The 13,647-nt window shown below is 37.9% G+C and overlaps 1 protein-coding gene across 1 annotated transcript; it reads right to left on the minus strand.

Moving 5' to 3' along the window:
- Positions 1–1,287: 1,287 nt before the first annotated feature.
- On the minus strand, positions 1,288–10,272 carry c7h11orf24 (chromosome 7 C11orf24 homolog). The gene is made up of 2 exons (XM_088079790.1): positions 9,979–10,272; positions 1,288–8,721 (listed from the first exon to the last, which is right to left on the minus strand). Exons 1-2 carry the CDS (start codon positions 10,127–10,129, stop codon positions 7,661–7,663), a joined length of 1,212 nt encoding a protein of 403 aa, XP_087935916.1. The 5' UTR covers positions 10,130–10,272; the 3' UTR covers positions 1,288–7,660.
- Between the last annotated feature and the right edge of the window lie 3,375 nt (positions 10,273–13,647).

The following is a 13,647-nucleotide window of genomic DNA, read 5'->3' on the forward strand; positions in this document are numbered from 1 at the left end:
ACTGCTGTTTCCTTACAACCGCGTTTGTGTGTGAATTACAGCTGGCTCGGTTTGCCCAGGTGTGCTCAGGTTGTGTCGTCTTGTCACGTGATTAAATAGAGACTTTAGATTGGATAATAACATACATACATTACCCAGCAACCATCACTGACACATATACCAAAGAAAATAAGAAAATATTCATTTGATTGAATAGCTTTCAATAGTTAATAGTAATAGTACGTTAAAAAAAAAAGCCTATAATTTTGTTATAGTTTGCTCAACACTGAATTTTCTGACATACCATGACAGTATGGATTTGCACATTTTAGGGGCTATATATTGACTTGTGTTTAACATTTCCTATAAGGTAGAGTTGTTTTGGTATAATTAAATGATCCATACTTATACTTTGAATAATAATCTGAACTTTAACAATGACAATTCAGTTTCATTTTCTTGGCAAAAATTAATAAAATGCTGAGACAGACTTATTGTCAATTTCTTTTTCTTTTCTTTTCTCCTTTTTTTTGAGTTTCACAACACACTTAAAATCAAGAAGGCCTCACAACCCTCTGGGAATCTTTGGCGACTTCTATTGGGGTCAATTTTCTAATAATGTCATAAAATCCTAGAAACATCCTTTAATCCTAGAAATGTCATAAAAATCTTAGAGACATCCTAAAATCCTAGAAACGTCCTAAAATCCTAGAAACATGTACGCGGGACTCCTGTCATAAATGCCTCAAAAGGCAAGTAGAGTATCCTGGGATTAGAGCATGGTGAGAAAAAAAGGTGTTTTGCATCAAGTGGGTTAAAGCTGACAAAAACAAATCAAACAAAAAGAGGTATGTCCCTTTAAGAACCCAACTGGGAGCGTTTTTAATCTACAGCAGGTATTGGAACAACCACTGAGGTAAGTCTGGAAAAAAAAGAAAAACAGCCTCCCCTGCCAAACCTTGTTCAGGAACCACTGTTTAACACGCATGTGAGTTTAATAGCGATTAATTTTCCGTTGGATTAACAAGAAAACAACACCAATAAAAATATTTCACCTTTTACAAATCCGCGGGGCAGAGGCCAAGTCGAACTTGTTTTGCATCCCCAAGGCGAAGGTGGAGCTGTGAGAAACCTGATGTGCATCCACACAAAGTGAACTCAGCCTGGCAGCGCTCTGCTCTGCAGCTTTGATCAGTGAGTGCTCTCTTCATGCACAGTGACGGTATTACACTGTACCTGCACTGCAGCTCACAGCGATGAATGAAACACAAGATTACAGAGTATTGACTGACTCAAACACCAGCGAGATCAATTTGGTTCTTTTTTATTATTTATTCTCTGCAAGTAAAAATATCTCTTTAAAGTGCATTGGTACAATGTTGAGTTGGCACGCGGCATGTCTGTTATGACAGTCTGCACATCACTTACTGCAAATCCACCCAGAACACAGTCTGCTAGTGTTGCTGCCAGGACTTTCAACTGCTCACTTCACAATTATTGACATCAGAAACTCTAAATTACACTTACAAGACCATCAAACCTTCACAACGCTTCACTGACGTACTGGACATCATCAGTATGCACTACATTCTAATTGTCAGAAGAGCGATTTTGGTCGTCACTGTTGACCTGAAAACACTCTCACAGAGAAGCATTACATTTTGTTTCCAATGATCGCTTAATCTTTTTTTCTTTTTTAATCTCAGAAAAACAGTGTCTCATTAGCGAACAATGCATGACAGTGCACTGTAATCATCTGTAAATACCAGACGAGGCAGTGGTGACCTCATGTCTGAATCTCAATGGTTTTTATCCAATGATTTGAAGATAATTTGTTCTGTGCCAACATCATGAAATAATTATTTTGTGACAAGAAAACAAAATGCATCACGCTGAGATTATTAAAATAAATTTGAGAAAATAAAACTAAAATAACTACAACCATGTATGGAAGCAGAGAGCGGCCAAATTACTTGAGATCATTATGATTTAAATAAATTACTTTTTGGGATTTAATCTCAAGATGAAGTAAATGAATATCTTGTTTTCTCATGATAACAGGATAAGTGAAACCAAAAGGTCATATTTTTTTAACATAACAGAAGTATCTCAAATGAAGTTCTAATTTTGTAGGGATGCACAGTATTGATTTTTTTGCAGCTATCCAATTATTTACTGATTTGTCAATCAGCTAATTGCTTAATCAACTCTTTTTTTTAGTTGTACTTTCATTAACTGTTGGATAGTTTAATTTATATCAAATCACAATCCAACAGGATAAAGATCTAATTTTCTTGAGAATGGAGATAATTTACCCCTTTGAAAACAATGTTTATCAAGATATTGTAATCAGGACCTCGTTCCTGAGAAAACACGATAAATGTCAAATTTTTAATGAAAAAAATAAATAAAACAAGACCAGTCTCTGCTTTCGTACCGTTGGCATCTCATGCTCTTGTAAACAATTTGACCTTTTCCTGCATTTGTAAATGAGACGTTTTTCAAATAATGTTTTTTTCTCGTGTGTGTGTGTGTGTGTGTGTGTGTGTGTGTGTGTGTGTGTGTGTGTGTGTGTACAATCTGTAAATGCGTTTTGGCATGAAGGCATCTTCACAGAAATGGGAAATTAACACAAAATTGGCAGGTCCAATACAAAAACAATTAGGGTCAAAACCTATGGTCTAAGCATAATACATTTTACATACTGCAGAAATACTTCACTCGTTCATTAAATATTAAACACCCTCTGCTGTGAGCTTTCAGATCCGTCCATCAGTCTCCCTTTCATGCTGTAGGGTACAACACTTCATGTCGTTCTTCAATCAATCAATCACATATTGATAATGGCTTTATGTTTCCCTTGGCTTTATCATACAATAATGTGCTTCAGTGATTATTTGGCGATTGTTCATCAACCATGAACCCCTCAGGAGGAGAAAACTAACACAAACTGGTCCAGAAAAGAGAAAAGGCAACAGGAAGTCTGTCTGTAGTTTTTGTTCTCAACACATCCCAAAACCACTGAGGAAAACTCGTCACATAATCATTATTATCATCATATATTGTTCGTAACTGTAACATATTCGACTGAGCATGTGTTAACCACTTTGTCAAATGTAATTCAAGCTTTTAAGTCATATTTGTGAGATTCTTACAGCAATCGATCTCATGAGCTGGAGTATTTTACTCATACGAAAACTCATTGTGAGAAATCTAATGATTATGATACACATTGGATAATTATGAGGAAGTCACAAAATGTTATGTGACAGTCATAATTTGAAGTTGTTTTCTGCTGAAAACAATGTTTCCGGGAATGACCCCTTTCCAAAGTGCATTAAGAAAAAGTAGATGAATGGCTTAAGATCCATCTTCATCGGTGAAGTACAAAACATCGAAACATAAAAAGGAAGAAATGGACATATTACGCTATATGAACAATGTGTTAGGAATTATTGTAAAAAATTATAACCCACAACTGCTCAGAGACAGACAGTGGATTAAAACAGAAAACACACAAGTCAATATGTTCAAAATAGCTGAGAATTTAAAAATATATTCACCATTAGCAGAAAATAGAAAATATATTGAAAAAAAACCAAACAATCTATTGTTGTGTTACCATGATTCACAGCAGGACGTGCGTGCAAAAACGTGAAACACAGAAAAGTAGCTGAAATGTTATTGGCATCAATGAACGCTGATGGAATGAAAGTGAAATCCTAAGACTCTGAAACAAAAACAAAAAACATACACACACACACACATACATGCGAAACTGCTGTCAACCACAGTTAGACTTGAATGATTTCATTAGATAGTGTACAGATACTATTGTGTGTGTATATATATATACATTTATATATATCTATATATATATCTATATATATATATACAAATTTATATATATATACATATATTAAGACTTTTAAGAAACTGATGTAATGCATTTTAAATACATTTTTGTACTAATTAGACCTTATTTTGAGATTAATGAATTTAATGCCTTTAGTGTTAAAGGCACTTTTTTCGGGAACTGCAGGAACCCTGCGTGTGCTGTAACTGTGGGTTTTACAGAAACTAATTTCCCAAAATGTCTGATTGTGCCTTTAAAGCAGTGAAATGAAGAGATGTTTTAAACAAACCCAAACAAAGACAATAAAGAAGTGCCACATAAAGGGGCTCTTTAGTTATCTCCAGACATCTCCTCGATGTTTGGGATATACTGCAATGTTTTCTGAGAAAGAAAGCTGCAGTGAAAAAGCGATGTATGATTATTTCCACCAGGCCTCAATCCAAGCTACAATGTTTTTGTGTTTGTAACCACATCATCATGGTGGGTATGCGCAGCTGCCCTCGTAACGGGCAGGAAGAAGACCTTACAGCTGTTCTGCCTGATGCTAAAACTCTGAAATTACTGATCAAATTTAAAAAAAAAAAAAAAAAAAAGTAAAAAGGAAGTTGTTTGTTTTTATGTCATTCTGACCTTTTTCAAACACCATCACACAAAGCAGCTGCCATCCAAACAAACAGACCTCTGCTGCCCTTCAACGTGCACGGGCAGAAAAACACTGAGCCGACATAAACAGACCCACAAGACAATGACAAAATCTCTAACTTGATGACTTAAAATGACTCGGTGGTCCCTCTCTGGCCTACCGACTAACGCAGACAGAACACAGTATACACTTTGGCCCTGACACGCCACGCCACATCTGGAGAAACTTAATGCAGAGCGATGGAAATACATCTTTCACTGCATTCAGTCTTCCTGAGAAAACTCTTCCACCTCTGTGGAATCATGTGAAGTTTTTCCACGTGGTTGTTTACTTTTGATTAAAGTACGGAGAAGGCTGGTTCAGGTCCAGCTCTCTGCGCTGTGAAGTCACTCAGGTCAGATCTTTTTTACGTGGTGCACCGCTGCTACTGATGGGACTGAGATTCTGCCTGTCGGCTACATTCAAAAGGTTTTTCAACTGTTATACACGTATCTTACTTTTGTAGTTTTGGCCATCTTCTCTATCAGTTATAAACACACTTTACTTATCAAAGGAGTTTTATTTAACATGTTGGTAATAATCTCTAAAAAATGGTTGGTCTCACAATAAAGTTGTTGTATAATAAGTGTTGTTGGAAACGTTTTTCTTCTCTGTGCACCTTGGAAATGTGTGAAAAATAATTTCTAATTGCACAGGAAAAACAAACGGCTCAATTTACTCCAACCTGTGTGAATATCTGACTGCTTGTGTTTGCTTTGTAACCGTAGGCAACAGTGATGTCATAGTGTACCGACACACCCTGTGGTGAACTCCTACATCAGTGCAGCGAAGTGAGACGTTACACCACTGGAGGTCAGCAGATTTTTAAGAGGCCTTAAGATCCTCTTTCATGTTGAAGTCGTGTTTCCAGATCTCAGTTTTTAACTTTAGGCTTAGGTGGTATGTAATATTTCATTCTTTTATGAAAGGGTACATGACGGTATAAGTGTGAGGCTTAATTGCCTCATTTCTGTTTAACTAGTTAGTAAGTCCACTGTTCCAACAATCACCGGCTCCGCTTTGGTCAAAATAAATCTTTTATCACCAAGTAACATGGAAAAAAAACGTTGTTCCCCAAGGTGTCTTTCTGCCTGCTGGCCGCCAACTGTTTACAGTCCTGTAACTTATCCCTTCACCACTAGGTGTCGTCGTGTCGCACTACATACAATGAATTAAATAGAAAGAGAAGTACCTGCATTTATAAAGATATTGAAAAAAATACCGTCAGGGTTTCTAAGTACCCTGGTATACTGTAGTACCATGATACTGCTCAAGCCTTGTTATGTTTTCAGTAAAAGTGTCACCATGCCTGAAAGAAATGATGGCCAAAACTCTCACCGTAAGTCTCAAGTTACCATAAACAAGAAAAAACTTACTTTTAAAAGGTAAACCTGTGACTATGAGCCCTGAACTCCCCAACTTCTAACTCAAACTACAACAAAATGGGAGAGTTTATCTTTAAACTGAACCACTGACATCAAAAAACTAAACTGATCAATCACTGTGACTTTTACTTTGCGCTGGTGGCGAAAACATTTGACTGGTGGAAAAGACGATGTTTAGGGCTGGGCGATAGAGTTGAAATCAATGTCACTATATTAAGACGATATTTTCCCATATGACAAATGTTAACAATATCATACAGAAAATGCTCAAATTGATGTTCGCTACAATTAACTGTTTGCATGACATCATCCAAAATTATTCAAATGTGCAAAACAAAATTACGAGTAGCACATTTTCTCATGTTTTGAGTAAATTTAGTTTTAAAAAAATCTTAATTTGGACAAAAGAGACGGCACATGGGAAGAAAACGAAGACACGCAACTGACAATAAACAAAACATTATCACACACTGACATAGATTAGAGAAAAATTATGTCCTCAGCTACAGAAAATTCATTTGTGGTGAGGATACATTACATGGGAGGTTTTCTGTGGAAGATTACTGTAAAAATTTCATTACACATGCAAATTTGATGGCTTTTCCAAAACTTTCCATTTTTTTACTAATTATATGACTGTTCTAGGCCTATAAAATGTGATTGTGAAATTATCCATGACCATGGGAACCCTGTCATATATTTGTGATATGATACAACTGAAAGTCGAACAGGACACTGAATTATCGCCCAGCCCTACTGATGTGTTATTTTGCACATAGGTGGGAATTTTTCATGATACACAACTTTGTTCATTTCAAATGTGCTATGATTTAGGCAAACTTAATAAACAGCCTGTTCCCTATCAGTCAATCAGTCAGTCGATCATTAAGATGTTTCTGAAATGTCTCATCGATATACTGCTTCTGCTTAAATTTCTTTTGTCAATTCAAGGTTTTGAAATGTGAAATAAGTTAATTTTGTTCATCACTAAGAAATGAAAGTCACATATCAGACATAATATTCACAAAAATGCTTTGGTCCTGATAGGGCTGTCACATTTTATATTATTTGCTTTCTATTTTACTATAAAATGCATTCAACTAGTGAGAATGAATTTAGTGTTTTCAAATTCATTCAAACTTGATTTCTTTTTTTAGAAAGTGACTGCCCTTTCCCTTATTGAGCATCAGACTTCTGCTTGACTACATTCATCTCCAAAGGTACAATAACTGAAATCATTTGACTTTTTTTCAGTCAGACATTAAAAAAAAAAAAAAAATCTATTGAGCTCTGTATCACCTTGAAATCATCCTCATTGGTCCAGCCACCCTGGAGCCAACTACAGCTGGACTGACCAGCAATGTAGAGGAGATTCGGTCGAGGGACAAGAGCAAGGTCCATTAGAGGATGTGCACACAGAGCTAAGTTACACCCAGGTAATCTCCGTTAATGTTGCTCAACATTTGGCAAAACTGGGTCAGGCCAAACTCTTCAAGTTCAAACCGTCGTGGAAAGAAAAGAGAAGCAGGAAGAAACAAAGCGTTAGGTGGAACAGTTATGACAGAAACAGATCAGCGACTGCTTCAGGGGTCAGTTCAGTGAGCTGTCGGGTCAGTTTAGTCCTACTTCTCCCTGAACTGTCAAACAGTGGTATTGAATCACCTTGTGAATTCGCCACCGTCTTACCGTCCAGTCCATCTTCTCCTGACTCCGAGCGCAGAAACAATCTCCATGCGTTGTGCTTCTCCTCGTCCTCCCTCACACCCCGGAGTCCGTGTACATGCCGTTGATCAGGTAGTCCACCTGCGTGTAGTCCTTCCTCCTGTAGCTCTCATAGGCCTGTGTGACGAAAACGCCCACCGTGACCAAAAAGAAGAGCAGGCCGAAGAGCAGCACGGCCAGTAAGGACGCCGTATCCACCAGCTGCCTCGTCAGAGCAGCCCCTGCAACATCTACCACGGCGACCCTTGTTCCCGTGGTGACCTGCTCCTTGGGATTGGCGGTAGGACTGGCACTGGTAACAGGTCCTCTGGGTGCAGAGGTCTGAACTGGTGGAATCCCAGTACTTGGGACGTTTGGCTGTGGCGTGGCAACTGCTGGTGGTGGTGGTGGTGGCATCTTTGTACCTGTGGTTGTAGCTATAGCAACGGTTGTGGTGGCACTTTTCGTTGTTACAGTTGTTGCAGGGTGTGCTGCTGCTGCTGTAGATGTTGCTGCTGCTGTAGATGTTGCTGCTGCTGTAGATGTTGCTGCTGCTGTAGATGTAGTTGCTGTAGATGTTGCTGCTGCTGTAGAAGTTGCTGCTGCTGTAGATGTAGTTGCTGTAGATGTTGCTGCTGCTGTAGAAGTCTTTGTGGTAGTTGTAGTTGTTGTTGTGTTTGTTGTTGTAGTAGCAGCTGGTGGTGTTGTGTTTGTAGAAGTCACCAGTTCAGTGGTTGTGAACACATTCCTCTCAGGCTCTGCATTTGTTAATGCTTTAGCAGCGGTGCTAGTGATGTTTGTAGCCTGCGCGGGTGAGCCTGCGGTGGAAGACGGCAGAGTGGCTGCAGGCTGAGTGACCGTAGGCTGAGTGACCGTCTCTGTTGTTCGATTCTGATGGTCTGGTAGCGCCGGCTGCTGATTGGATGGTGGGGCCATGGTTGGTTGGTGATAGTCTCCTCCTTCAGAATGGCTGAGAGGGATCGAGGGTACCGCAGACTCTTTTAGATGGTGGCTGACAGAGACGTGGTTGACGGTTAAAGGTAAGTTGGGGTTGACTTTTGGAGGATTTTCTACCAGTTTTGGATCTGCTGCATTTTCACCCTCACCACCGTTATCACCTGGGAAACAAACAACTCCATGAATGAGTGAGCTTTAAAGGAAGAAGAAGAAAAAAATCAATTTAAGGCTGTCAACACCAAGATAGATAACTATGCCTATTACTGAAACTATGAAAAGATAGTTTTAAAAACTGCTCCAGCTGAAGTGGATGGCAGAGTCCACACTACAACTATAGAGACAACAAAAGTGGCAAACGATATCGTTTGGATCACTCCTAGAGCATTTTCAGGAATGACAGAAATACTAACAGTCAACCAGAATCTGTCTTATATAGACATCAATCCAACGTAGATCCTTATTTGGACCACAAAATGTATGATGTTCAGGTCGTGAGCAGTGATTGACATGATTGACAGCTGAGTCAAAGACTCCTCTCTGATTGGCTGTTTTTGTTCACATGCAGTAAGGACAGCAGAAAGGCTACAGGGCGATAGAGAGGCAGAGATGTTTTTTCTCACGTCTCATGTAATGCTGTGTGAACATGGTGACAGTTTCAGCAAATATGAAAAACGTTATTCTTTATAATAGTTACCAACTGTAGCTTTACGGGATTTAAAAGCATCACCGCAAGCTGGGAGAAATTATGTCAAGTATTTTTCACTGAGGTCTGACATTTTATGGAGTAAATGACTGAACAAAAAACAGATCGAGATCAGAATCCTGCAGCACTAATCTTTGTTTTCTGTCCTTTGGCCTGTATAAAGATTTGCAGCGCTTGGCAGTTATTGTGAGGTGTATAATAACACTTATGATACACCAATGGTCCCTGCAACACTTTCTTTTGAAGTGCTGTGAATATCTGACACAGAGCTTTAATTTTAGAGTTTTTTTTTCCAGATAAACTATTTTATTGCCCTCTTTTTGGTATTATTTGGCCTATTAACACAGTGTGCCTTTGAAGCCCTTTTATCGCTGGTCTTACAGCAATAATATGCACATTTTTGTTGCAATATTATTCTTTTAGTACGTTTTCACTAATTGCACTTTATTCTTGCAATATGCTTTATCTCATTGTGTTCTAAGCAGTTTACGTTTTGTGAAATAAAATTGATTATGTGGTCATATATCTTATGTGTGGACCTTGAACCTGTGGCTACAGAGAAATCTGGACACCATTGGGTGTGATACACACAATTCATGGTTTTGGTGGTGATATCAACTCGATAAATCTAACGCGAAACTAGAAATCCAAATCTCCACCATGAGTACCTCTGGTGGGACTCCAGATTCATATTCACATGCAGTGGTGCAGTTACCTTGAGTTGTGTTGAGCTGAGTTTGGGGCTCGGCCAGGACTGGGTCCTTTTTAGCTACTGTGGAGGAGGATGCAGTGTGGAGCAGCAGCAGGCAGAAGAGGTGGAGACACACCCATGGACTCAGCTGGAGCATTGAGGGACGCAGGGACATGATGGGCCGGGGGGTATTGACACAGACACACACACGCTCTCATACACTACTCTTAAGCAACACACTCACATCAATAGGTCAAGAGTGAATTTACGCACACATGTACACACTCAGGTGCACACACTATCAACTTGCACACACAAGGAGACTCTGAAATGGAAGGATGGAGACCAGGAGACAGTGAAGGCAGCATCCACGCACTGGACCTGCACAAGACATCAACAGCAACACAACAGCAGCCATTACAGATACGGATGAGTTACCATTATTTTGCAGATTTTCTGTGGTCTACAGAGCAAGAGAGTGTCCCAAAGAGGACGTTTTTCTGTGGGCCAATCCCAGGAGCTGACTTTTATTTCCTGGTTACCTCATCAAAAAGCCTATGGGATGTTTCCACTGGATTATGGATCACTGTTGAAAATAAGCTCTGCAGCAGATAAACATTTATGATTGATCCAAATCTCATCTTGAAACGCATCTTTTTAAACTTGCATATTCAGCTTGATCCCTTTTCAGCCTGATCTGGTCACACTAAACTTTTGTATTATACCCTGGAAATTTGTCTTGTCTTCTCTTGTTAAGTTAATTGATTTGTTGTTATACTGTTGTTGTTGTTGTTTTTTAATTCTGCCTTGTAAGGTTACCTTCAGTGATTTGTAAGGGACCTAAAAAAAATGTATTATTATTATTATTATTATTACTAGCATATTTTGCTGAGCAATATAATCTTCACAAATGAACACCACTTTTGGGATTTTTTAAGCCTAAATGTAATTGCCAGAAGTAAAAAGCTATTGAACTACAAATGGCTTTAACTACATATTTAATAGTCCAGATAGACCTTGTCAAGGCAGGCACTCTAACAGTATTTTTTTTTAGTCTTTTCAAACAGAAATTATTTTCATTTATGTAAAAATAAATTGTACCAAAAGCTACAAGACTTTTGCAAAACTCCTTTATTAGGTCTGAAGTTGCATATTTGTAGTTCCAAAAGAAAGCTTGGTCCAGAGACGCAGAACTGAATCCAAACCGCATGACAAGAACTACGATCTCATATAACTGCAAATTACTGCAATTTGCAAACAAATTGCATTCAGCCTCTTACTGTAAAATGTAAACAAGGTTTGAAGCAGAGAGGAGTTCAGTTCAACTGAGGCTTCTCACAGAGGACAGGCGCAGCACCACAAGCGAAATGTGAGGACTGACTGCCATCTAGTGTCACAACAATAAAAGTGTCAGTCAGTGCAGTACAGCCGGTCAGCGTGTTCATTTCATGCAAAAAGCCTGAAACCTTTTCCAAAAGTGTATGATTTTACAGAAATCAGTTATTAATGTCTTTTAAGGATCAGATAATGGAGTTTTGAGCTTCTTATGCTGAAATGTGAATGTAGATTGGAAATAATACATTTTTGTATCTCACTTAGTTGGAACAAAACTGAAACAAAAGTAAGTCTTTTGTCGTTTTCAAATCTTCTGGAGGTCACACTTTGAGGATTTTATCTACTTTTTGTTAAAAAGGATACTCAAGAGGACAAAAGAAAAACGGCACTATCTTGTACAAATTTTACAGCCTTTAAACCCTTTTTAAAAGTCACTCCAGTGTTTAGAATACAAATCATACAGGTGTGGGTTTTTTTGTTGAAACATACCACTGACAAGGCTAAACCTGCAGTCTTTGGTTCAAATTGGAAATTTCTGCTTCCAGTCACCACCTACACTGCCTTTACAAGGCCTTTAGTTTTGTTTCTTTTTTGTTTCTTTTCTTCAGAAAAACATATTTCATACATATCAGTAACAACATATCACCTTTGCCTGTATGAACAATTATACTTCTACTTTATTTTACTATATCTCTTTCCACCTATAATGTTAAAAACAGAAAATGATGAAAGTATGCTGTGCTGTATAAAGCACACCAATTCCAATTCCATACAAATAAAAAAATGAGGAAAAAAGTAGAGACAAATATTTATAAGTATTATAATTTGATGTAAGAAATTATGTCAGACAAATAAATGTGTATATATATATATATATATATATATATATTTAATTTCAACAATTTTTCCACATCATTTTTTAAGAAAACAAAAAACTTTTATTTTATTTTATTTATTTTGCTTATTTTCTGGTAAGTTTCATGTAACTTTTTTATTTTTATTTCTTGTTTAAGTCACAGCGTTTCACTGAGCTCCAGCACAGTACTTTCTGCAGAGCGACCTGCCCTAAAAGTCAACACAAACATTCAAAGGTCGTCACACATGACTACGTGGAGAAAAGTAGTGAGACACGCATTGCTGTTACACTATCTGTCGCGAGACAGCATTGAGGTTACTATTACATTACTACTATTATTATATTATTATTATTATAATTAAAAGGGAGCCTCGGGAGCCAATTTTATTTAAAAATCTGTTTCTTAAACGTTTGGGATATGAATTTAAAAAGCCTACCAACCACGGCACGACGTTATTTTAACAAATATCTGGATAATCCAACTTTGAACTTTGCACTGAACCACAGGCAGCTCACATTGTGTTTACATTTACAGGAGCAAACAGTTTATCTAAATAATGTGTTTTTGGCTCCCTGGTGCGCTAACATTACACTGTCCAGCTCACACTGTGTTCAGGCACTGAGTCATTATCTGTTATCTGGGTCAAACACCTAAATATGCACAAATAAAGACGGGAAACCGGACTATAATAACACACTGACTCTGACTCTCAGATAAGTCTAATTAGGACTCGTCAGTTCAGCTGATTAACACCAAAGTTTAGCTCAACTAATGCTAACACGGAAACAAGAAGCAACACTTCAAACAGTTGAACAAAAACTACCAACACATTGTCTTAACTTGCCAAATGAACGGCGAGGTAAACACATTTAACAGTGAATTTAAATTAAGTTGGCGTTAAATAATAAATAACAGATTCACATCCACAGTTAGCCTAGCTAATGCTAACGAGACATTTTCATCATTGTTGGTTATTTGGATGGTTTTATGTAATCGCTAACATGCTAACTACAATAAATGTGACTTTATAAAGGACTTACCAGCGATATGTAGCGACTGATTTAATAAACACAACAGGCAGAGACAGCAGATAGCTACCCTCCAGGCAACTCAATACTTCCTGTAAGCACGAGCAGCGTCTTCTTCTTCTTCTTCTTCGTGGTTTAACGGCAGCTGCCATCCTCTGAGATGCATTACTGCCTCCTACTGGATTTTAATTTTTGTTCATCAATTTGTGGAAAAGTTTAAATGTGAAGCTAAAGCAATGTCCAGACATAAACCAGTTTAACTCTTTAAAACCTGGTTTGACATCAGTTTTCTTGCATTCAGATTACATTTCACACGATATTAATTAAGCAGATTTGTTTAGTTTCTGTCAAAACATAAACATAAGCTAATGGCCCACTTGGAAAGAAATGCCTCACAAATTGTAAGAAATTAGTAAAAGGTAACACAGAAAATCACCTGAAATTAGTTTTCAAAAAGGGGGGCAAAATGTTAG

Source organism: Plectropomus leopardus, chromosome 7 (assembly GCF_026936395.1).
Source record: "Plectropomus leopardus strain MGB_pleo_1.0 chromosome 7, ASM2693639v1, whole genome shotgun sequence".
Taxonomy (NCBI): domain Eukaryota; kingdom Metazoa; phylum Chordata; class Actinopteri; order Perciformes; family Serranidae; genus Plectropomus; species Plectropomus leopardus.

Coding starts and splice junctions, on each gene's coding strand:
- c7h11orf24 (XM_088079790.1), bottom strand. CDS start 10,129: ATGTCCCTGCGTCCCTCAATGCTCCAGCTGAGTCCATGGGTGTGTCTC. Junction 8,722..9,978: donor TCAGCTCAACACAACTCAAG/GTAACTGCACCA, acceptor TTTGTTTCCCAG/GTGATAACGGTGGTGAGGGT.